General features: G+C 41.8%; 1 protein-coding gene across 4 annotated transcripts; it reads left to right on the top strand.

Annotated features, from left to right (window-relative positions):
• Positions 1–56: 56 nt before the first annotated feature.
• Positions 57–22256, top strand: SMIM19 (small integral membrane protein 19). 4 transcript variants are annotated; one of them, XM_024765047.1, is made up of 4 exons: positions 57–175; positions 4248–4385; positions 5907–6031; positions 21287–22251. In XM_024765047.1, the coding sequence occupies exons 2-4, from the start codon at positions 4252–4254 to the stop codon at positions 21358–21360; spliced, it is 333 nt and encodes a 110-aa protein (XP_024620815.1). In that variant the 5' UTR covers positions 57–175; positions 4248–4251; the 3' UTR covers positions 21361–22251. The 4 variants fall into 4 exon arrangements, with proteins under 4 accessions (XP_024620815.1, XP_024620813.1, XP_024620816.1 ...); XM_024765045.1 differs by lacking the exon at positions 57–175 and adding an exon at positions 2438–2501 and having other exon boundaries at positions 21287–22256; XM_024765048.1 differs by lacking the exons at positions 57–175; positions 21287–22251 and adding exons at positions 2438–2501; positions 13180–13500.
• Positions 22257–25802: the final 3546 nt, after the last annotated feature.

Raw genomic sequence — 25802 nt, 5'->3', positions numbered from 1 at the left:
GGGGGGAAAGACCTGGCTCCTCGTTCCATCCGGAAGCCGCCGGGCCGGCAGGAAATGACGAAGCAGAGGTCGTCCGGTCCGTGCGGTAACTGTCTCCGCGCGTCCGGCTGCGACTGCCGAGGAAAGAGCGCGGAGCAGAGCCGCCGGGCCGCGTGCCGCCTGCAGAGCGAGCGGCGTGAGTCGCCCCGCCCCGCCCCGCCCCTCCATGCGGGGGGAGGGTGAGAGGGAGGGAAGGGAGCCCAAAGGCGCCCCTAGCCCCGCGCCCGGCCGTTCCAGCTCCTCTGCCGCCGCGCCCCAGGCTGGAGGGAACAGTGAGGCCCGCAGCTCCAGAATCGCGGATCGAAAGGCGGAGGCCGCCGCCTGCGCAGCGCAGGGCACCCGGGATGGGAGGATGGGGGGATGGGGGTGTGGAGCGGGCGCGCTTCAGGATCGCGCCGCACGCAGCCCGCGGCGGCCGAGCCCTGGCGGCTCCGGCCCCTGCCGCCTGCCGGGGTGGGGGTTACATTGTCTGCCCGCTAGACTGCCCCTCTTAACGGGACTGGCAAGTCTCACGAGTCTGGGCAGGGCCGGAAGCGCCCACGTTTGGGAGTCCAGCGTGCGACTCGCTAGCCTGGGTGGTTTTGGGCGAGTTGTGTACCCAGCCCCCCACCCCGCGTCGTCTGCCAGGTGGAGCTTTCGTGCCTCCCAGCAGGGTGATGGTAACAATTAAATGCATATGTGGACTGCCCAGCACAGGCCCCTCAGATGTTAATTGCCTTCGTCTTGCTGGTTGAAGGCCTGTGACCTTGTACCCTCCCGCTTCAGCAACCCAAGCCTCTAGCGTTTCAGAGGACTGAGGGAAAACCACATTGATGCGATGGGTTGTGTTGTATGGAGCTCGTAGAACTGTGTGAGTGACTCCAATCTGAACTTGTTTCAAAATAGCAAAGCTCTAAGTGAGAGACGAAATGGATACCATTCAGGACATGATGACAAGGGATCCTCAAAACTGAACCACCTAGACACGGCATCGGGAACCCCAAATACGGAAAATAATTTAAAAATGATACAGTCGCTTGATTCCAAGAAGAGTACTAGTTCTCTACTTAAAAGTTTGTCAAACTGAAATCAAGCCTCAGTTGTCACATTTTGCCAACTTTATCTCTGGATAGTTATGTTCAGCTCATCCTAGCAACTCCTTACTGAAATAGCTCAAGCATTAATTTACAGGAAAAATATGTGAAAAAGGTGCAGTTTTCTCAGAAAAGCCCTGAATGACAATCCAAGCACACGGTGGTCTTGCTGAAACATCTATTAACTTGCCAGGAACAAACCACTGTAACGCCCCTGGGCATTGTGCTTTAGACTTAGAGGGAGGCTGTGAGGTGTGCAGTAGCCGCTCAGCAGGTGTGTGTGTGTACACTTGGTTAGACTGTGGCGAGCTGGGTGGGGACCAGTCATAGTTCAGGCCACATGGGAGCTGTGGTCTGTACTGTGACTTTGTACAGGACCACTCCTTATTCCTGGCAGTCTTACAAAGGCATGCCATTGGTCATGATGGAGGACCAGGCACAAAAGGCCTACCCCCCGTGCAAGTCTTTCACAACCATACTACTAAAAGTAACTCAAGTGCGTGTCCCCAGAACAGTAGTGTCATTGCGTACCAATCAAGTTGTATAATTCACAGTAAAATTTCACCATTCTTGGTCAGCAGAATTTTAGAATCCTTCTCTAAATATAATGAAAAACTGGCATATTTGTAGGAGAAGGAAGACAGCTCTGTAGGAATACACCATTTATTGAGTGGTACATGAACAGAATTTTGTGGAACACTAAAGCAAGAAATTCATCTGGCTCAGATCCAGTCAGGTGGTAGAAAACACGTAGGAAATACTTTAATAGTGTGTCAGATAAAGGGCACCTACAAAATGTTTCAGTAGCCATTGTTAAGTCTGCTCCCCTTTTCTTCTCCAATTTGTTAGTAACTCCCAATCCTGAAACCTGCCACCCTCACTGCATGGCCGTGCCGGCCCTTCCGCAGCACCTCAAACCAGACCTCTGAAGTCATCTCTTATGGCCAAAAACAGTCATCGTTATTTTATGTTTTGGCACCAACGAAAATCTGGGAAAAAATGCTAGATTCCATAAATTGTAAAGACAATTATAGTTTCTGATGTTCCAAAAGTTTCCATTCCTAAAGTAGGCTGATTACTTACTATGAATAATGTTACAAACAGAGAAACTCTGGAGTTCAATTTTAAGGAATAAGAATTGAAACTGTGAATAATGCCAAATCCCCCTGTGCCTCCCACTCTCTTAAAAAAATAACAAAAATCCATAGCCAATCTCTAATATGTAGGAATTGGGTATGTTTAATGATTTACTATTTAGATCTTGCATCTATAAAGTTTTAAGTTCTGTTTTTATTATTCTCTGTCTAATTTTTAAAAGACCGATCCTTATGCTCATCAGACACCAACAGATGTTTCAGAGGAATGACTCTTGCCCTCAATGTCTAGAATGTAAGTTAAATGGCCATTCACGATACTCACTTTAATATAGTCTGTCCGCGAACGTCTGACAGAGACTTCAGGTGCCAGAATGGGGCCAACATGCCACCTGGCCTGGGAGCAGACCCCAAGGAAATTTCATTCATTTTATGCAGAGGCAAACTGTAAGAAAGAAAACAGACTCTGCCCTTAATATACACTTATTAAGTTACTGAGCCAAATCAACACTAAAGAACATTTTGGGGACTTCCCTGGTGGCACAGTGGATAAGACTCTGCGCTCCCAGTGCAGGGGGCCTGGGTTCGATCCCTGGTCAGAGAACTAGATCCCACATGCATGCTGCAACTAAGAGTTGGCATGCCACAGCTAAGGGGCCAGTGAGCCGTAACTAAGGAGCCCTGGAGAGGCAACTAAGGAGCCCACTTACCTTAAAAAAAAAAATTTTTTTTTGGAGGCTCACGGGACAGATTGCAAGATATTTCAGTGGAGGAATTTCTGCAATGCCTTCACTGTTGTAGGGTGTCTAGAAAAAATTGCAAAACAATTTCTTGGACATTCCAGATACCTTTTTTCTTGGTATTAGAAAATGGCTATCTTAGTAGAAACGACAGTACAGTTGTCACCTGTCATTTGTTCAGTTTTTCTCCTTTTTTTTTTTGCGGTACGCGGGCCTCTCACTGTTGTGGCCTCTCCCGCTGCGGAGCACAGGCTCCGGATGCGCAGGCTCAGCGGCCATGGCTCACGGGCCCAGCCGCTCCGCGGCATGTGGGATCTTCCCGGACCGGGGCACGAACTAGTGTCCCCTGCATCGGCAGGCGGACTCTCAACCACTGCGCCACCAGGGAAGCCCAGTTTTTCTCCTGTTGATAGAGTATCTAAAACAACACTTCTGAATTTCTTTCACATATTAGGTCATTTTACTTAGACTTACCTAGTTTAGATTTAACACAAGAGCAGAACTTTCTCTTTAAGGAAAAATTCAGTGAACTTCCCAAATGCAAATAAGAAACCAGTACTCTTTCCCTTGCTACTTGATATACTTGCTGTTACCATTCATTTTCTGTGGGAATGTCCAAAGAATGCATTTCCTTGAATAGAAGTCACAGCTGTGTAAATAGCAAAATAACTTTTTATCCCATAGCTTCCACAGTGGGCCAGGACGTCAAAACTAGATAAAGCTCCAGACATTTTCGTTTTCCAGGTGTGTCAGGGGCTTGTGGAAGAGCACGGTCCTGGCTGGTGCATCTCATCCAGACTGCTGTCACGAGTCTAACGCTGTCCTTCTCTCTTAGCATCCCAGCCAGTTGTGTGGACCTCTGTTTTAAGTATTCAGTTGCTTTCATCTGGATGATAGTTACAGTTTGGAAACTGTGCAGTGACATTTCAACCCATATCCTTTTAGAAATATGATTTTTAAATCCCAAGTTTGAACCTTTATGTAGGAGCTGTGATGTTTCAAAGTCAGAAATAGGCGAAAATGTGTTCCATGCCTTAGTGATCTAGACCAGGGTTGGCCAACATTTTCTTAACGGGCCAGATGGTAAACATTTTAGGCTTTGAGGGCTGTGAGGCAAAAATGGAAGATGCTCTGCTTAAAATGTATCCGTTTAGAAATGTAAAACCATTCTTGGCTCCTGGGCCATACAAAGGCAGGCAGGGGGCTGGAACTGGCCAGCAGGCCCTCTGTTTGCCAGCCCTTGTCCAGCCGTCACACCATCACTAACTGAAAGAAACCCTGCCCTCTTTGCTGCCTTACAGTCCCATGCCTGGCGGTTACGGAGTGATGGGTGACGAGGACTCTATCGATTACAGCGTTCATGAGGCCTGGAACGAAGCCACCAACGTGTACCTGGTAGTGATCCTTGTCAGCTTTGGACTCTTCATGTATGCCAAGAGGTAAAGGCTTTAGATTCTCAGGGTTGATAAGAACCCAGGCATTTATAAGTTTTGTAGGTTTGTTTGTTTGATCTAAGTTAAATGCACAAAAATAATTTCATCAGCATTTTTGTTCCTGCTATGAAATCACTGTCTAGTCGAGTCAGCCCTCACATTACCGGACACCAGGATTTGGCTTGGAAAACCCAGTTGCTCTGAGAGATGGGGATTTAAGTGCAGCTCTTGGCACCCAGACCAGATGCTCTATACTCCTATTCTATCATTTCTGATATAGCTCAGTTTTCTCATTCAGCCAGCTTCACTGTCACCCTTGCATGAGCACATATTTTGGGCCAATGTCCCTGAAATGCACAAACTCTAACTCCTATGTGTTCAGCAATTCTGTCTTTGCAAATTTCAAGCCTTCCCTTCTGTTTCTTGTGCATAATATTGGTATGATCCAATTACTTGTCTGTCCGTCCCCCAAAACTCAGTCCCCTGAGAACAAGGACTTTTATTTAACCTTTGTGTCCCTGATGTGCCACATGGTGTAAATCCTCAATAAATATTTCTTGCTGTGATTCCAGATGCTGTAGCGTAATTCAGCTGTTCTTTTCCACACTCCCTGGCTCCTTTCCTTCAAGTGCAGTTAAAAACAAATGCACGGTGAGGGGCGTGCTTTGAAGAGGAAAAACAGCAGTAGTTGGATTGAGCTGCTGACTGTAGCCATGTGCTCGGTGGCGTCCTCTACCAAGGTCAAAGGCATTAGACAGTTCAGGATAATTAGTCAACCAAGAATAATTGACGCTCGGCCCGGGGAACAGTTCAGACCCACACTTGCCACGGGACCTGCAGGCTCGCCCTTCCCGACCCTGAGACCCCTGAGCTGCTGGCCAGCTGGTCGCCTGGACTCTCGGGGGAGCGGGGCCGAGGGGGTGCAGGCGAGAGGAGGCCTCCACAGAGCATGGGGGAGCCGCTGGCAGGTAACAGCCTTCCCCTAAAAATAGCCACCGTCTCCTCCCCACCCCAATGTTTTAAAGGCAGAGACAGGCTGTTGTTAATTTTAACTAGATGACCCCACTAAGGCCATGCTACTCTATTTAAGAAATCGTTTATTCATTGTTTTTCAAAATTAAGGTCTGCTCACATTCTGTTTATTCTCTGCCCGCAATAACTTAGTTTTATTTGCATGACATGAGAGGGAGGGGAAAATAATCATACTTTTTTTGTCTGAGCATTTTTCCATACAACAGGGCTTTTTTGTGGGGATTGAGGGGAGATGCTTTGTTGTATGAAGTGGGCACGTTCAGCTACTGCCTTTTCTTTCTTATAACCCTGTGACTGTACACGTACAGCTTCATACTTCTAGTGAAAGAAAGAATACTTGAGCCCAGGAAGCATCTCACGGGGACAAAAATAGAAGATGGACTCAGGGCCACTTACGTCCTTTAAATGCAGCTTCTGGTTACTACAATCGTGTGAATGTTACAGTCCTACAGCTATGAATACAAATCTCTTTTCTGCATTGGTTTTGTGTTTTAGAAATAAAAGGAGAATTATGAGGATATTCAGTGTGCCACCTCCAACAGACACTCTGTCAGAGCCCAAATTTTATGACACAATAAGCAAAATTCGGTTAAGACAGCAACTGGAAATGTACTCCATTTGTAAGTATATTCTATGCTTAATTACATACGTAAGCATATTTAAAATAGACTCTTTGGGGTTGAGTCTCGTTGGCAAAGGTTATCAGAAATAGCTGATAATGACACAGGGAACTATATTCAATATCCTGTAATAAACCATAATGGAAAAGAATATGAAAAAGAATATATGTATGTATATCTGAATCACTTTGCTGTACACCAGAAACTAACACAACATTGTAAATCAACTATACTTCAATTAAAAAAAAATTTTTTTTAAGAAAGAAATAGCTGGTAATGAAAACGTAGGGCCTTTCTTAGATGCTCAACAGAGTATCAGCAAACCCGGTTTGCATGAAGTTAGTGTTTCAGGACACTTCACTTATTTGGAGCCCTTCCAAGACCCTGAGAAGAGCCCTAGCAACGTGTTTCACGTTTTGAAAATTTGGCAGAACTTAGATGCCTTAACAGTCGGTGAGGCTCCTGTCTCATCCTTCTCTAATTTCCCTCCTTTGCACTTCCCTCGTGTGCAATGGCGTTGAGGTGGCCAAGAGCATTTGGGGGATCTGGCTGAGGGGACGTTGAGTTGAACCTACTGTAGTTCAGGTTTGAAATTTTGTGTTTATAGAGTTTGCAGTCACTTCTTGACAATTAAATTACTATGTGCTGCAGCCATAGCAGTATAGGAATGGCTTCCAGGCCAGAGGTTATTAACATGTCCTGTGGTACTAAACCCTGTGAGTAAGTGGTGGAGAAGAAACAAAGGTTAAAGGGCAAGGAGCCAGGATGAATTGTACATCCAAGCCACAGCCTTTGATGCCACCATTTAAAAAAATGAGGTGTGGTTTCCATGGTGTATCATTAAATGAGAAAAGGCAAGATGTGATTATATACATGCTAGGGTACTGCTCCTTTAAAATCAAATGACCAAAACATCCCTATCTACGTGTAATAAAAATGTTGTATAGAATTTTTTTTATTGAAGTATAGGTGATTTACAATGTGGTATTAGTTTCAGGTATACAACACAGTGATTCAGATATATAGAGAGAGATATAGATATACGTTATTTTTCAGATCCTTTTCCCTATAGGTTACGACAAAATATTGAGTATGGTTCCCCGTGCTATACACTTTATATACAGTAGCACACATATGTTAATCCCAACCTCCCGATTCATTCCTCCCCAACTCCTTTGCCCGTTGGCAGCCACAAGTCTGTCCTCTATGTCTGTGGGTCTATTTCCGTTTTGTAAGTAAGTTCATTTGTATCTTTTTTTTTAACATTCCACATGTAAGTGATATATGGTATTTGTCTTTCTCTGTCTGACTTACTTCACTTAGTACAATGATCTCTAGGTCCATCCATGTTGCTGCAAATGGCATTATTTCATTCTTTCTTATGGCTGAGTAATATTTCATTGTGTGTGTGTATATATATATATAAATACATAAATACATATATAAATATATACGTACCTCCTCTTCTTTATCCAGTCATCTGTATAAGGACACTTAGGGTGCTTCCATGTCTTGGCTATTGTAAACAGCACTGTAATGAACATTGGGGTGCATGTATCTTTTCAAATTTTAGTTTTCTCTGGATATATGCCCAGGGGTGTGATTGCTGGATCACATGGTAACTCTATTTTTAATTTTTTAAGGAACCTCCATACTGTTTTCCATAGTGGCTGTATCAATTTACCTTCCCACCAACAGTGTAGGAGGGTTCCTTTTTCTCCACACCCTCTCCAGCATTTATTATTTATAGACTTTTTGATGATGGCCATTCTGACTGGTGTGAGATGATACCTCATTGTAGTTTTGATTTGCATTTCTCTAATAAAAATGTTGAGCATGTTTTCACATGCCTGTATGTCTTCATTGGAGAAATGTCTATTTAGATCATCTGCCCATTTTTTGATTGGGTTGTTTCTAAAAATGTTCTGTATAATTACACAAGCCTGGAGGAAGGCTTGGAAAGATACACATCAGATTATTAACATTCATTACCTTGATGGGAACACTGTGCGACTCGAGGGAAAAGATTGGATATTTTTAAAAGAAAGATAGATGTCTGTGTGTTTGCGGGCTCACATAGAAAGAAGCAAGGAAGAGTGATCAACAAGATGTTACTGGTATGTGTCTCGGGTGGGCTGGAATTTCAGGTGAAAAGTAGAAAAACCATATATATTTTTTTTACACAAGTAGAACCTCTAGAAATTTCTTCAGCATAAATTTTATCCTGAGAAGTAGTAACAGCAGTTCCTTTGGGGAAAGGAGCTGCAGGACCAATCAGGTGGGAGGAAGGTACACCTTCCCTGTTTCCTCTTTTGTCCCTTTTGCATTCATGTTCTACTAGTTCAGAATAAGAAGTAAAACTGAATGTTACAGAGCAGCATTATTCACAGTAGCCAAAAGATGGAAACAACCCAAGTGTCCTTGACTGATGGATCCGCAGAATGTGGTCTATACATGAATAGGATGTTATTCACCCTTTAAGAGGAAGGAAATTCTTTTTTTTTTTTTGGTTGCATTGAGTTTTCTTTGCTGCACATGGGCTTTCTCTAGTTTCAGTGAGCGGGGGCTACTCTTCGTTGTGTGCAGGCTTCTCATTGCAATGGCTTCTCTTGTCGTGGAGCACGGGCTCAGTAGTTGCAGCACGTGGGCTCAGTAGTTGTGGCTCGCAGGCTCTAGAGCGCAGGCTCAGTAGTTGTGGCGCACGGGCTTAGTTGCTCTGCGGCATGTGGGATCTTCCCGGACCAGGGCTCAAACCCATGTCCCCTGCATTGGCAGGCGGATTCTTAACCACTGCGCCATCAGGGAAGTCCCAAGAGGAAAGAAATTCTGACACATGCTACAACATGGATGCACCTTGAAGACATTATGCTTCATAATTATTTTTGTTGTGAAGTGAAAGAAGCCAGTCACAAAAGAACAAATATTGTGTGATTTCTCTTCTGTGTAGCAAATTCACAGAGACAGAAAGCAGAATCGTCACTGGGAGTGGGGGAGGGAGTGGGGAGTTACTGTGTAATGAGGACAAAGGTCAGTGTGGGGTGATCAAAAGAAGGGTGCTGGTGGTGGCAGCACAACAGAGTGAATGCAGTTCACGTCCCTGAACTGTACTCTTAAAAATGGTTAAAATGGCAAGTTTATGTTTTTGTATTTCACCTCAAAAAAATATATCCTTAAGGAAATTTAAGTATTTAAAAAACAAAAACAGGGAACCAGAAGCTCTGTATAGAAAATTATAAGTAAAGAGTTAGGTTTTCATTGATGCCTAGTCAAAACAGAAGTTTGTGGGAGCTCCCTGGTGGCCTAGCGGTTAGGATTCGGTGTTTTCACTGCAGAGGCCCAGGTTCGATCCCTGGTCAGGGAACTAAGATCCCACATGGCTGGAGGCACCGCCAAACACAAAAAACAAACAAACAAAAATCAGAAGTTAGATCCTATCAAAAAATATTCAGTAGTATAGCATATACAATTATAAAGCCAGTGTACAGCTCTTTTTCTTCTTTGATGAGAATGGCATAAAATGAAATTTATCAGGACACCTGTGTTTGTAAGGCATGGTAGTTTTCTGTTACTGCTGTATTATCACAAATTCAGTGGCTTAACACAACACAGATCTTACAATTAGAGATTAAAAGTCCTACAGCGGATTCACTGACTAAAATCAAGGTGTTGGCAGAGTTCTGCTGTTTCTTCCTGGATGCTCTAAAGGAGAAGCTGTTTCTTTGCCTTTTCCAGCTTCTAGAAACCACCCATGTTGCTTGCTTTGTGGCTTCATTCGCCCATCCTCAAAGCCAGTAGCACTGCATCTTTCTGACCGTTCTTCCATTTTTATAGTTCCTTCTCTCTCTCAACTCTGCCAGGAAAGGTTCTCTGATTTTCAGGGCCCCTGTGATCAGGTTGGGCCAGATAATCCAGGGTAATCCCCCTTCTCAAGGTCCTTACCTTAAACACATCTTTAAAGTCCCTTCTGCCCCAGAAGGTAACATATTCACAGATTATGGGGATTAGGATGTGGACATCTTTGGAAGCCATTGTTCTTGTAAATAGTGAGTATTTGCACATTTAAAGAGGCCCATCACAGGGACTTCCCTCGTGACACAGTGGTTAAGAATCCGCCTGCGGTGGGGGTGGGGGGCTTCCCTGGTGGCGCAGTGGTTAAGAATCTGCCTGCCAATGCAGGGGACATGGGTTTGAGCCCTGGTCCGGGAAGATCCCACATGCCGCGGAGCAACTAACCCCGTGTGCCACAGCTACCAAGCCTGCGCTCTGGAGCCCGTGAGCCACAACTACTGAGCCCACGTGCCACAACTACTGAAGCCCGCGTGCCTAGAGCCTGTGCTCCACAAGAAGAGATGTCACTGCAATGAGAAGCCTGCGCACCGCAACAAAGAGTAGGCCCCGCTCGCTGCAACTAGAGAAAGCCTGTGCAGTAACGAAGACCCAACGCAGCCAAAAATAAATTAATTAATTAATTAAAAAACAAAAACAAAGAATCCGCCAGCCAATGCAGGGGACACGGGTTCGAGCCCTGGTCCGGGAAGATCCCACATGCCACAGAGCAACTAAGCCCGTGCGCCACAACTACTGAGCCTGCTCTCTAGAGCCCGTGAGCCACAGCTACTGAGTCCGCATGCTACAACTTCTGAAGCCGTGTGCCTAGAGCCCAAGCTCTGCAACAAGAGAAGCTACCGCAGTGAAAAGACGCCGCATTGCAAAGAAGAGTAGCCCCCACTCGCCGCAACTAGAGAAAACCCGTGCCCAGCAACTAAGACCCAACAACGAAGACCCAATATAGCCATAAATAAATAAATAAATTTATTTATTTAAAAAATAAAGAGTCCCATCACATTGCATCATTCTTAGTGCTGATGATGGCATGTCTAGTCCTGACTTAGTCTGGAAGTTCAAGAGGAAATAGCAAACAAAATTCTTTTCCTTTAAAGAGGACTCCCCAAATTGTAAAGCTTTCGGCCACAATAATCTGGATCCACCCTGAGTATATAAACAAACAGTATTTCTTCCTTGGCTGGTAAAAACTTAATGAAGAGACTGAAAGTTTGAAAGCCAAGCAGTGAATGACATTTGCAAAGACTTTAGCCCTGCACTCTCTCTAGTTTCAGTTTAAGACCTTCAATAAATATTTCTCAGAAGCACAAAAAGAACACAGAATTGCAAGTCTGTTTTTTCTTCTAGTTTATATTAATGACAATGTTCAGTAAATCTCTTAGGCTTCTCATTTAAAATATAGTCAAATTCCTTATGATGTGGACAAAAGCATTATTACTAACTTATCTTGAGGTGGAGATGGGAAATAAGAAAGGACATTACAAAATGTTAGTTTAAATTTAGTAGCTTAATTAGTGTTTACCCTATATTTCAATGCTCTGAATAATCCTGATGTACGAGACAATAATAATAAACATCTGAAAATGGATATGAGCACTGCTGAGAAGTTAGAGGATCATGAAGTATAATAAATTTCCTCTAATGAATAAAAATTGTTTAATTCCAAGCTAATGCTTTACTGAGAATCATGACTGTGATTTAATGATGTGAGCTCATAATTATTTTGCGATTTTATTAATCGTATCTCCTTTTTTCTTGCTTATTGTTTTGTTTGTTTTTCAATAGCCAGAAAGTATGATTATCAGCAGCCACAGAGCCAGGCTGACAGTGTGCAGCTCTCATTGGAATGAAATCTCAGAAAATGAGCAGCAGGAATGATCGTTGTTCAAGAGTGCAGTCTCCTCGCGCTGCCAAATCATGAGCAGCATTTTTTTTAAACTTCTGTCTCCATAAAATCATTTTATTTGTGACTTTTCCCCAATTTTTTGGTGTGTTTTGTTTCACTTTTTTAAACCTCATCTCCAAATCATTTGTTCCACAAATCAGAAATTCCTCAAAAGGCCTGAACACAGAGAGTCTGCACGTACCTAGGAAGATAGACTATCACCAGAGATGGTGACTGTACCTTGTGAAGACTTTGATTCCCTTCAGGATACAATCAGGAAATAAAAACACATCTTTGGAAGCGAGAGTCTGGAGCTGATGCCACTTTGGAACTTTCTTGCCAGCTTAAAAAATAAAAATCTAATCATTGGAATAACTTCCTCTCCGACTGTGTTCTGAGATAAATATAATAGGGATAACGGACTAACGTATGTTCTCATGGCTGTCGTTACCTCTAACCGAACTAACCGTTTTTGCTACGTCAGAATTTGCACAGTAAACTGTCTTTTCTGCGTTGTGAAATTGTGATGTGCACCCCCTGCTAACTGTAGAAGTTTTCTGTGACTGGAGTTTGTTCCCCTTAATTGTATTCCCAGGAGTTTCTTCCACCAGAAGAGTCTTCTTTCGGCCGTGCTGGGGCTATACTGCGGAATACATGGGCACCTCTGACTGGTGTCAGCGGCTTGCTTTGGGGTCATGTGACCATCAGTCTTTAATGTAACTGTATGGTTTCTCAGGCTTTTTTAGCATAATAAGCTTCCCTGCAGACTCTCATATCTTGTACCATTTTTGTACTGTACATTGAAATGTTTTCACCCAGTTTTTCAGATTTATTTAAATAAAAGCCGGTTGGGGATAGTGGCAGGGAAGTTCAACTGTCCATGTAACTGTCCATAAATTCGTTTTTGAATCAAAACTATAATTTTAAGAGTTAGAGTTAATATTTCAAGCATTATTGCCTTTTCCTTTATAATTATGAAGTAAAGAATAAAAATGAAAAGGTTTAGTCCAAATAAAATCATTTCAGGGAAATTGCATTTACTTTTAAAATTTAAATCTTTTCAAATATATATATATATTGTACAAGGTGAATTGTTGTCCAAATGGAATAATTATTTCTTAACTCACAGATGAGTTTGAACGCACCGCCTGTACGTAGAATGAATACTCGGACTGAAGGATTGTAAACAGTTACAATTATGGCCTGGGGATAGCAGAGCAGCAAGGGTACAGTCTTCTTAAACTTTGCTTTGCTCTCATGTAATCAGGAACGGGGGCGGTTTACCTGCTGTCCCTGGCGTGTGGCACAAATCTAGACAAATTACGAAAACTGGCCATCTCAGCTGATTTGTACAGTGTACCTAAATAAACATCAATCACAACGAAATAGACTGTGATGGTTTTTTATTTGCATCCACTAGACAGAGACAGTCACGACTAAAACCTCACAGATCATTTGGTGAGAGTGGAACTCTGGCAAGTGAGAGAGGAAGATTCCTCATTTCTTCTCTAAAGCCCGCTGATGGGAGTCATGCCTCCACCAGCAGGATCAACAGCAAGTCCGCCTTTGAAGTTTCTTCTCTGCTTCCACAGCTGAGCTGGGAAAGCAGGGGATGCCCTGCAGCCACACTTCAAAGGGACACCAGTTATTGTCCTGCCTCTGCCCCTGAATCCACCAAGGGTTTGATGGAACTATTTTCTTTGGAAGAAAAAAGGCATGACTAATAAACAGGTCAGTAACACTTGTGTTCTCTGTTTCCTCATTTCTCTCTCTAACTGCATAAGATGCTCCGCGGTAAGCATGGAGGGGCAGCCTCCCTGGGTGCACAGCTGGGCCCAGCCCACTGCTCCAAGGGGCACAGATGCTTGCTAATGACCCCACACCGTTTCAGGTGGAGCTCCTGATAGGATTCAGCAGAAAACGAGATGCAGAGTTTAGGGTGAAATTGCTGTAATGTCGGAAATATATTTAAGTATTGAGTAAAAATAAGAGCGAAAATGGTAATAAAAATAATTTCAGATATTAAGAATAAATGTATCTTAGTACTATATGTAAAATAATCAACAAATTTCATATATCACTTATATGTGGAATCTAAAAAAATGATACAAGTGAACTTATTTACAAAACAAACTTACGGTTACCAAAGGGGAAAGGGGTGGGGGAAGGATAAGTTAGGAGTTTGGGTTTAACATATACACACTACTATATATGAAATAGATAACCAACAAGGACCTACTGTATCGCACAGGGAACTCTACTCAATATTCTGTAATAACTTATGTGGGAAAAGAATCTGAAAAAGAATGGATATATGTATATGTAAAACTGGACCGCTTTGCTGTACACCTGAAACTAATACAACATAGTAAATCAACTATACTCCAATATAAAATAAAAACTTTTTAAAAAGAATAAATGTATCTTAGAAAATATAATTAAAGGGAGAAGGGGGATTCCCTGATGGCACAGTGATTGAGAATACGCCTGCCACTGCAGGGGACACGGGTTCGAGACCTGGTCCGGAAAGATCCCACATGCTGCGGAGCAACTAAGCCGACGCGCCACAACTACTGAGCCTGCGCTCTAGAGCCCGTGAGCCACAACTACTGAGCCCGCGTGCCACAACTACTGAAGCCCACGCGCCTAGAGCTGTGCTCTGCAACAAGAGAAGCCACCGCAATGAGAAGCCCACGCATCACCATGAAGAATAGCCCCGGCTCGCCACAACTCGAGAAAGCCTGCGCACAGCAACGAAGACCCAACACAGCCAATAAATAAATAAATAAATAAATAAATTTTATTTTTTAATAAAAGAGAGAGAAGGGACCAAAGCATATTACAGGGAGCCAGGTGATTCGTTCAACACACAGTTACAGAGGACAAACTGGGCTAGCCATATGTCATCCTCTATAGGCTATTTGATTCTAATGACAGAATAGGAATAGGTGCTGGAGAACTGGAATTAAAAAGGACACCTGGGGGCTTCCCTGGTGGCACAGTGGTTGAGAGTCCGCCTGCCGATGCAGGGGACAGGGGTTCATGCCCCGGTCCGGGAAGATACCACATGCTGCGGAGCAGCTGGGCCTGTGAGACATGGCCGCTGAGCCTGCGCGTCCGGAGCCTGTGCTCCGCAACGGGAGAGGCCACAACGGTGAGAGGCCTGCATACCGCAAAAAAAAAAAAAAAAAAAAAAAAAAAAAAAAAGGACACCTGGCTTATATCCAACCTGTGTGCAAAATAGTGAGGCTCATAGAAGAGGGACTGGAGCTTAGTCTTAAACTGTTTCCCAGTTGACACCCTAATAAATCCAGAGCCAGACTCACACAAAACTACAAAGCAAGAAACATTTCCCACGCGTCTTTTTGTCCCTCTTCAGCCTCCTATCAGTCTCTTTGGGCGAGACAGGTCTTGACTGAGGATTTAAGAGTGGGGATGATGAATTAAGCCAAGAACTAAGGAGGTGGAAGAACATGGAAACTTCCAGCAGCCGGTCGTCTTTCTTCTATCCTGGACCTCTCGCCCCAAAATAAATGAGTGACCTTTAGCACTGGAGTCTATGCTGACCTTTATTTTATTTAGATATAGTGAAAAGCTAAAGCCATTTATGCAGCATTCACACCTGAGGTAGCAAGGTGATAAGTCAAAGGGGAAGCCAATCACTGTCTGGGGTTCTTGGTAGCCGTTCAGCACCAGATTTGATACTGAAGGACCACTGTGCTTTTCACGTCTTTTATTTTTGATGTCTCTAGTTCCAAAGTTTCTTCTTTTCCAAATCAAGAAATGACAGAGGTGTCACTGTTGCAAGAGAGTGGCTCCATCCCAGGGATTTGTATGAAAAAAATATTTTGACAAATTGCAAGCTAGCTGGAGAAAGTTGGGGCTTTTTAACTGCAACCAATACTGATGTTATTAAACTCAACTGCAAATGCCTTTGGCCTCAGAAATCTGAAAAAAAAAATGCACCACATAAATGTAAAGTATTTATGACATTACAAGTTAGTGTATGTTTATTTTATTCATTTTGGGGGAAGGGATTGCAAGTGTCTCTGAATAACACTTTATCTTGAGGTTTTAAAAAATGGCCCATTTAAGTTGACTACAAGCTAATATAAATCTTATATCTGAAATGCCTTCTAGCGCCCAGTACTAGAACAGTAACTAGCCCAAAGTAAATACTTGTAGGTAGTTGCTGAAATAATTAATTTATTGGCAACAATTTACAGAATTGATGTTTATTTTTTATATTTTAAAAAAGTGTTTGTAGGTTCTGTCTCTGGTAATGGAGGAATAATTGTGTCAGACTAACTCTTACAGATAATGAGTTCAGAACAAAACATAAAAACAACTATCTGAAGGAAACCATAAGCAGACAAACCAGGAAGAAGATGACGCTTGAAAGAAGGAATGGCACTGGCTGAGATTTGTGTTTATATGGGTTTCTTGCCTGAAGGTGTTTCTTGGTCCACCAGTTGAGAATAGCTAGAACTCAAGGAGAAAGCTACAGTGAAATTGGTTTGAGGAACAGGGCAGTATTCAGAGCTTCTAGACTGAAAAGTGAAGGGGGACATCACAGAAAGAAGTGAACCCCAGAAGGGGGCACCCCAAAATATATATGTAAATTCTGCCAAGTCCTTGGCTGATCCCTGAATTACGAATCTACATGAGAGACCCTAAGGAGACTGGCAGAAAACAAACAGCTGAAAGGCTGAAAGAACTAAGCAGGGTATTCAGCTGTTGCCTACCATTGGAGATACAATTTGAATCCTGCCAAATTAATTACCTGCTAGAACAAAACTCAACACTTTTCAGAGGAAGATAAAAGAATCTAGAGTCTCTAACACTGTATCATCCACAATGCCCAACATACAATCAAAAATTACAGGAATGAGAAGAGCAGGAAAATGTGATCCACAGTCAAGAGAAGAAATGGGACAACGTGGTGCATCAAGAGAAAGAACAGTCAATGTAAACTGACTCCAAGATGACCCAGATGTTGAATTATCAGACAAGGACTTCAAAGTAGCTGTTACAAATATGTTTAGATAAATGAAATACTTTCAGGTAAATGATAATTGAAAGGCTCTATCATCAGCAGATCTGCTGTAAAATAAATACTAAAGGAAGTTCTTTGGGGGAAAAAAAAAAAAAGAGAAGTGATAGCAGCTGGAAACTCAAATCTAAGCAAAGTCTAGGCATAATGAATGACCAGTTGGGGAAGGACAATGATGAGCAAGTAGGGACTCTTATCAAGTGGGAATAAAGAGTATATAGGACTTTTTGTACTATTTTAACCTTCTATAAGCTTGAAATTCCTTTTTTAAGTTATAGAAAAAGTATTTGTCAGTCAATTTCTTAGTCGACCAGAATCAATTTTTTGTATCACACCAATCATTGGCAAAACTGAAAAACAGGCAGTGTGTCTGAAGGTGTCTTGGACGACATTATACTTCTTTCTTCTTTACTTCTTCACACAGTTTCCAATATCCTTCTGTCTATCAAAATCTATTCCAAGAAAGAATCTAAAACACACTTCCACCAAAGTATAAATGACTGATAAAACAGGGTGTTTGTTCTGCATTTTAACAGAGAGAGCCTTCAGCTGGAAAGGAATGAAGTTTTCAGACATTACAGAGAAGTTTAATTTTTAGGCATAAGAGAGCCTTTACGGCCTCTGAAATCATTATGTAAGCAATTAACTAAACTCCACCTATTCATTTGGCTACCACATCCAATTCTGCCCTTCTCCATCATCTTAGTTCAAACTCTAGCAATGAGAATGTCACCTCTTCCCCACCAAAATGATTAAATGCATTGGAATCCCTAAATAAAGAGAGTGATTCTACAGTTTTGTATCTGTTAAAACAGTCAGCTGTGTCTCATCCCAGTGAGGTAGGAAGAGAGATGAGCTTTTGGTTACCATTTTACAAGTGAGGAGAAGAGAACAACGGGATTGACTCTTCCAGTCCTGAACTTCTGCAATACTGAGAAATATAAGATTAAATGGGAAGAAATGTCTCCAGGGGCAAACAGAGAGAGGTACGAAGGCAGGTGTATAAAAAGGCAGTTTCTGACAAACATATAGCTTGCTGTCAAGTTTTTTCTTTATCCACTACAGTGGATACTTTAAAAATTCTAGGTGTTTAACAAATAATCACTTAATTAAATCATCCAAGAAGGCAGCCAGGCCTATGGAATAAAGCTGTCTTAATAGTTTTCTATTTTTTCCCAGTGCAAGAGAGTAATAGTGTTTCTACCATCCTTGCAGCCCTTGCTAGAAGTCCTGTACACTTTGTGACAGTGATTAAACTCCAACAACATATAGTTTATTTTATTTTATTTTTTTAGTGCCTTACAATAACAAACATTTATTTTGTCACAGTTGAAGAATTTGAGAACAGGGTCTCTGGGTGGCTCAGGGTCTCTCGAGGCAGCAGTGAGTATGTCAGCCTTCAGGTGGGGTCACCTCCAGCCGAGGGCTGGAAGGGCTGCTTCCAAGGTGGCTCCCTCACATGCTGACGGCAGGAGACCTCACTTCTTCCTCACTTCTTCACCATGTGAGCTGTATCATGTTAATACCCTCCCAAAAGCAAAAAAAAAAAAGGATGGATTTATTTTCCTTAAAATATCCCAGAGCACAGTAAATATACTATATATTTTTAAGGTGTTACAATTTTAAATATATATATAATTATTCTTCAAAAAACATTGGTAGTTAAATCTCATTTCATCATACCAATGAAAATGGTCGCATGGAAACTCAAAAAAAGCAAACAATCCCAAAACATTAACCTTTTTTGTGTGTGTGGTTACACATTTGCCTTTCCAAATTCGTTTTGCTACACCAGTATTTTAATTGGTTTGTGATTTCTTAAACTCCTTCACCCTAACGGTAAAGGCCAGCAAATGCAAAGCTCTTTGAATTCCAAAGGGAACAAAGCTGGCCTGGGGCTGTGAAGGGATTGCAGGGAATCTACAGATGCGCCAGTTGGTTTCAGACAATCTTCAGTGGACCAATTCCATCTTTTGAAAGAGTAGTCAGGTGCAGGTTTTTACAAATTAATTTCTCTGTTGTTACATTCAGGTTTAGTAGATTACCGCAGCATCACATTTTGAATTTACTTAAGTCACCATCTCCCACAATTTATAATTCTTAAGCAAAATCTAATGGATCTAGAGATTATCATACTAAGTGAAGTAAATCAGGCAAAGACAAATATATGATGTCACTTATATGTGGAATATATGCTTTGTTTGTTTATTAAAAGGAAAAAAGACGCCGGCAAATCAAGTATGCTGCAAAAGAGTTACAAGATTTTTAAAAACACGAGTCCTTAATTACTGTTGTGGAGAACTTCGAGCTGAAGTATTAACCATACACTTACTGTTCTGCTAGCTGACAGCTTTGACTGACGCTTGACGTTTGCTTTTTCAAGCTATTTGAGGGTAAATTTAGCTTGAAACAGTTCTGAATACAGGGAAGCCACTTCATGGTCCAAACAATCCATTTCCTTTTGAACTCTATTATAACTTGTGGTTTTTGGCCAATCAGAAGGATCTAGTTCATCTTTCTCCTAAGAATTTTTTTTTTTGCAGTACGCGGGCCTCTCACTGTTGTGGCCTCTCCCGTTGCGGAGCACAGTCTCCGGACGCGCAGGCTCAGTGGCCATGGCTCACGGTCTTAGCCACTCTGTGGCATGTGGGATCTTCCCGGACCGGGGCACGAACCCGTGTCCCCTGCATCGGCAGGCGGACTCTTAACCACTGCGCCACCAGGGAAGCCCTTTCTCCTAAGAATTTAAAATATAATTTGATTTTGATTTAGTTTGTATCAAGCCACATTTAATACAATCAAAGACAATTCTTCATTTCTGTATGTTTCAGGACAATTTTGAAAGCACCAATAGAGATACAAAATGAACTAGGTAATGGTTTCGTTAATAGAACACAGAATTTGAAACCTGAGTTCCAGCCTATTTCTATCTGTGTGGTATGTATTTGAATTTGAGCGTAGCTCACTAACTTCACCAGGCCTCAATTTGTTCACCTGTTAAATGGAAATAAGACTGCCTTTAGCCCAGGGATGTTCACATCCTAAATGATATACCACCTGATCCCCTGGGAAGGCAATGGAATGATCCTTGGTGATGTTAAATATTTTTTTACTGTGTAATCAATGTCTATATTTAAGAGCTTGAAAGAGCAGAATCAGACAAGGATGGAGTCCCTAAAGCCTCCTGTGGCCACTACAGCGTGTATTCATCAGCTTTCTCTGCAGTCCCAGGAAAAGCAGGCAGCTCATGAAAATGTATAAAGCACAGGAATCAAGCATCAAACAAAACTGCCACGTGTGAACACGCAGCTAGGTATCTCACGACATCTAAAACCCTTTGGTCTCTGTGTCATCCTTCAAGTAATGAAAATATCTTCATTTTTTCCAGATGGAAATATGGGCACAGAGAAATCAGGGGAGAGGCCCAATGTTAAAAACCAGGGCTTCCCTGGTGGCGCAGTGGTTGAGAGTCCGCCTGCCGATGCAGGGGACATGGGTTCGTGCCCCGGTCCAGGAAGATCCCACATGCTGCAGAGCGTCTAGGCCCGTGAGCCATGGCCGCTGAGCCTGCGCGTCGGGAGCCTGTGCTCCGCAACGGGAGAGGCCACAACAGTGAGAGGCCCGCGTACCGCAAAAAAAAAACCAAAAAAACCCCCCCAGAATTATGCTGTCTCTTGAGATCCTTGTCACTCTGTGCTTCTTATGATTCTCATAGAAACAGAATGGTTTGGAGGTTCAAGCATTGTTTCCAGTAGAAAATAATGCAGATGTTACTGCTGGGGAATGAATCAGCACACCTAATTTATCAACCTTATTCAGCTCCGTTGGAGATCAAAGAAAAGTCAAGCAAATTGCAGCAAGTTTTCCTTACAGTATTTTTAGAGTATCATTCCCAAATACTCAAATATAGAGGATTCTTTCCTTTTCTTTGTATTCATTTGATTACCCCATAGTTTATAAATCACACGTCTGTTTTGTACACTTTGTACCAGACAAGTCCGGGCATGCAAAGCTTGTAGCCAGTTCACAAAAGCCACTTAACATATTTGTTTGTCATTTAAGTTATGACTTTGAAAACAAAAGAAGACAAGGGCTTTCACAGTGACAGGCAGGTTTACATAAGCTGCTGCACAAACTAAATTCAAAATAACTCTAATTCATATTGAAAAAGTTATTCTTTCATTGCCACTCTGTCATAACACTCTTCGATATTTTTTAAAATATCCCCAGTAATTAATCAGTATGACACAAAGCTTTCCCTACCTCTTCTCCTGTGTATCCTTTTTGTAAGTCACAGAAACTGCAGCCACCAAGGCTTTCTACTGATGACTGGATGAAGTCTTGCTTTTCCTCCAAAGCACTTGTCCTGACACGCTGTAAATCAGGAAAACAACCAAGAGACATAGGCTTAGGGGCACATATAGGATGTGGGGTTGGTTCATTTGCTTCTTTCTAATACCTCTTTCTGCTACAGTTTCAGTTCAGTTACTCAAGAATATGCAAGTTAAACAAAGAAGAAGACTCCTACAGCGCAGGTACCATCAGTGACCCAGTGGACACAAAGTCAGTAGGTGTGTGTGGCGGATGTGTATCCGAGGGGCTAGCAGCGAGAGCTGTGGCCCGAGAAAGACCTGATTTCCATCCCAGCTCTTTTTCTCCTGGCTTCGCTCTGTGTCCTTACCTATAAAATGGGGATAATAACTCCCACCTCAAAGAACTATTTTCAGGGTTAAATGAAATTCCCAATGTTAACTGCTCAGTGTCGTGTCCGACAATATGTGTTCCGTAAGAATTGTTGTATACTCGCTTTGAGCCAGCCTATTTATTTTATGCTAAAAATAAAGCAAAGCGTTGCTAGGATGAATTAAGAAAAAAGACCATTCTCAGGAGTGAAATATTTGTATGATATAATTTTTAAAATAATGGAGTTTCTTACTTTCAGTAACATACAGTAACAGAACATGCATAGATTATGGCAAACCTGTTTAATGAACAAATAAGAACCACTTAGAATTATCATAGCAGGATATCATGGAAAGGGGGTTAGATCTGCTTGATTTCAATTCTACCTTTATTCTTTGAGCAAATTTCTTTATCTTTGATCTTTAGCTTCATTGTTTGTTAAATAAACCCCTGGAAGGGGTGTAGTGAGGATAAGATATTAAAACAAAATATATGTCTGTCCTTCGGTCTAAGATAATGTATTAAAGCTATATACATATCTATCCATCTATCTATCTGCCTACCTATCTAGAGAGGGAGAGAGACCACACAATAAACTATATAGAGTAGTGATTATTCCAATATTATGATAAATTTTTTTACTGCAAGTAAGATTTTTAAATTAAGTGCTAAAAATTAATATGATATATGTAAACATTCTCTTTGCAAAATTATTTGCATAATTGCTTACCTAATCCTTTTGTCATTTTTATAATTAAAACTTAACCTGAAGGGAGTTGTGACTGTGATGGGCACATGGGGTGGGGGGAGCGAGTTTCTATTTCTTGACCTGAGTGGTAATAACAAGGGTGTATCTGCCTTATCATTACTAATTAAGCTATACATTTGTTTAGTGTGGGTTTTGGTGTCTGTGTTGTATTATACAATAACATTTTTTTTAAATAAAAAATTCACTCAGTACAATAGCCAAGACATGTAAGCAAACTAAGTGTCCATCAACAGAGGAATAAAGAAGATATATATATATGTATATGTGTATATATATATATTTTTTCATTCCCCCAATGGAATATTACTCAGCCATAAAAAAGAATGAAAAAATGCCATTTTTAGCAACATCAATGGACCTAGAGATGATCATACTAAGAGAAGTACAAAGACAAGTGACAGAGAAAGACAAGTATCATATGATATCACTTATTTGTGGAATCTAAAAAGATGATCCAAATGAATGTATTTACAAAACAGAAACAGACTCAAAGACATAGAAAACAATCTTATGTCACCAAAGGGGGCAGGGGGGAGAGCTAAATTAGGAGTTGGGGATCAACATATACACACTACTATATATAAGATAGACAACAAGGACTGACTGTATAGCACAGGGAACTAAATTCAATACCTTGTAATAACCTATAATGGAAGAGAATATACATATATACATATATATCACTTTGCTGTACACCTGAAACTAACAAAACATTGTAAATGGGGCTTCCCTGGTGATGCAGTGGTTAAGAATCTGCCTGCCAGTGCAGGGGGACACGGGTTCAATCCCTCGTCCGGGAAGATCCCACATGCCGCGGAGCAACTAAGCCCATGTGCCACAGCTACTGAGCCTGTACTCTAGAGCCCGTGAGCCACAGCTACTGAAGCCCGTGCGCCTAAAGCCTGTGCTCTGCAACAAGGAGTAACAGCCACTGCAATGAGATACCGCGCACCGCAACAAAGAGTAGCCCCCACTCGCCGCGACTACAGAAAGCCCGCGCAGCAACGAAGACCCAATGCAGCCAAAAATAAATAAACTAAAATAAATACATTTATAAAAAAACAAAAACCGAGAAACATTGTAAATCAACTATATTTCAATTAAAAAAATTTTTTTTAATTCACTCAGCCTGGGAAATCCCTGGCGGTCCAATGGTTAAGACTCTGCGCTTTCACTTCTGAGGGTGCGGGTTCAACCCCTGGTTGGGGAACTAAGACCCCACAAGCCACAAGTCGTGGCCAAAAAAAAAAAAAAAATCACTCAACCTGGTTACTGTATGAACTATTACAAACGTGAACTCATAGAAGACTGATTCAGGTTTAATTATGTTTTAAAAACATAAAATAGAATTAACATACAAATAAATGAGTGATATTGATTCCTACCTTTTTACTGGGTCCTTCCACCAACACACCAAATTGCTATCTGAGTTTTCCACTTTCATGTGAAAAATTTTGGATGCAATAAGCATGGTGTGCCCAACTAAAGACCAAAAAGTGTAACCAGTTAAAAAGAGATCAGTGGAAGACAGGTTGAATGTGAGTTCACTTTTTTTTTTTTTTTTTTGCGGTTCGCGGGCCTCTCACTGTTGTGGCCTGTCCCATTGTGGAGCACAGGCTCTGGACGCGCAGGCCTAGCAACCATGGCTCACGAGCCCAGCCGCTCCGCGGCATGTGGGATCTTCCCGGACCGGGACACGAACCCGTGTCCCCTGCATCAGCAGGCGGACTCTCAACCACTGTGCCACCAGGGAAGCCCATGAGTTCACTTTTGTATGGCTATTAAAAGAATAAAAAGATGCCTTACCACTCTCTCACTTCGTGTGGATAGGGACGGTGGGAGGGAGACGCAAGAGGGAGGAGATATGGGGATATATGTATACGTATAGCTGATTCACTTTGTTATACGGCAGAAACTAACCATTGTAAAGCAATTATACTCCAATAAAGATATTGAAATAAAAAAAAATGTCTTAGCCATAATAGTGAGTAAGTTACTATTACCTCTAATGACAATGTGAAAGTTGCAATTATTCTGTTACTAAGTAGAAAACGTGTGACTAGGTATCTTTGGGATACTTACTGGAACTTTCTGGAAGTAAAGGGATAGAGAGGTACCTTATGACCAAAGCTTCATGAGGGATCAGAAGCAGAAAACCTGGCAAAAAATAAGGAAAACCTGATCTCCCTCCCTTGGCCCCTTGGACTTTTGCTCTCTTCTCCCTGCAGACAACCTCCCCTCCTTGAAGAGCAGCACACATGCCCCGAGGGGCTGCCCTTCTTCAAGATCTCTTGGGGCCAGCATCTGATGCTGTCTTTTACTCACTCTGTCTGAGTTCCAATTCCAAGTAACTGTGGACAAAAGAGACCATGGGAGCGGAAGGTTCTCTGCTAATGCATTGTAGAGGCGAGAGGAAATGACTTACTGGAATTCCACATAGATAACGACACGGCCACTACCATGAGTCATTTATTCATTCCACCAACATGGAACTACCATGAGTCAGAATGCACTGGGGATTCAGAGATGAGCAACACTCAGTCCTTACCCTTGAGGAGGTCAAACTTCAGAAAGCAAAACAGAACATCACGAGAAATTCCTTAAAGCAGATAAAATAAAGGAAGTATAAATAAAGTCTTTCAAGATCCTAGAGGAGGTGATGACTAATTTCATGGAGCAGATTATAGTAGAATAATCTTGAAGAATGAGTATTAAAACTCACAACAGACTCCAGCAAAAGATAATGTTAATTTACTTTCATCAAAATTGGGAATATCTCTTCAGTGAAGGACACTATGGATTAAGTCTTTTTGGGTCCAAGAAGAGATTTTTTTTTTTTTTAAATTGGTGTATACTTGCTTTACAATGTTAGTTTCTGCTGTACAGCAAAGTGAATCAGCCACACGTATACGTATATCCCCTCTTCCTTGGATTTCCTTCCCATTTAAGTCACCACACGGCATTGGGTAGCGTTCCCTGTGCTATACAGTCTATTCTCATTAGTTATCTATTTTATACATAGTAGTGTATATATGTCAATCCCAATCTCCCAATCCATCCCACCCCCCCTTCCCCAACTTGGTATCCATACGTTTGTTCTCTATTTCTGCTTTGCAAATAAGTTCATCTATACCATTTTCCTAGATTCCACATATGTGCATTAATATATGTTTTTCTCTTTCTGACTTACAATTCACTCTGTATAACAGTCTCTAGGTCATCTATGTGTCTGCAAATGGCACAACTTCGTTCTTTTATATGGCTGAGTAATATTCCATTGTATATATGTACCACATCTTCTTTATCCATTCATCTGTCAATGGGCCTTTAGGTTGCTTCCATGTCCTGGTTATTGTAAATAGTGCTGCAATGAACATTGGGGTGCTTGTATCTTTTTGAATTATGGTTTTCTCTGGGTATATGCCCAGGAGTGGGATTTTTGGGTCACATGGTAGTTCTATTTTTAGTCTTCTAAGGAACCTCCATACTGTTCTCCATAGTGGCTGTATTGATTTACATTCCCACCAACAGTGTGGGT

This window comes from Neophocaena asiaeorientalis, unplaced genomic scaffold (genome assembly GCF_003031525.2).
Source record: "Neophocaena asiaeorientalis asiaeorientalis breed wild unplaced genomic scaffold, Neophocaena_asiaeorientalis_V1.1 scaffold14, whole genome shotgun sequence".
Classification (NCBI taxonomy): Eukaryota; Metazoa; Chordata; class Mammalia; order Artiodactyla; family Phocoenidae; genus Neophocaena; species Neophocaena asiaeorientalis.
This window is presented reverse-complemented; position numbering and strand designations above follow the sequence as displayed.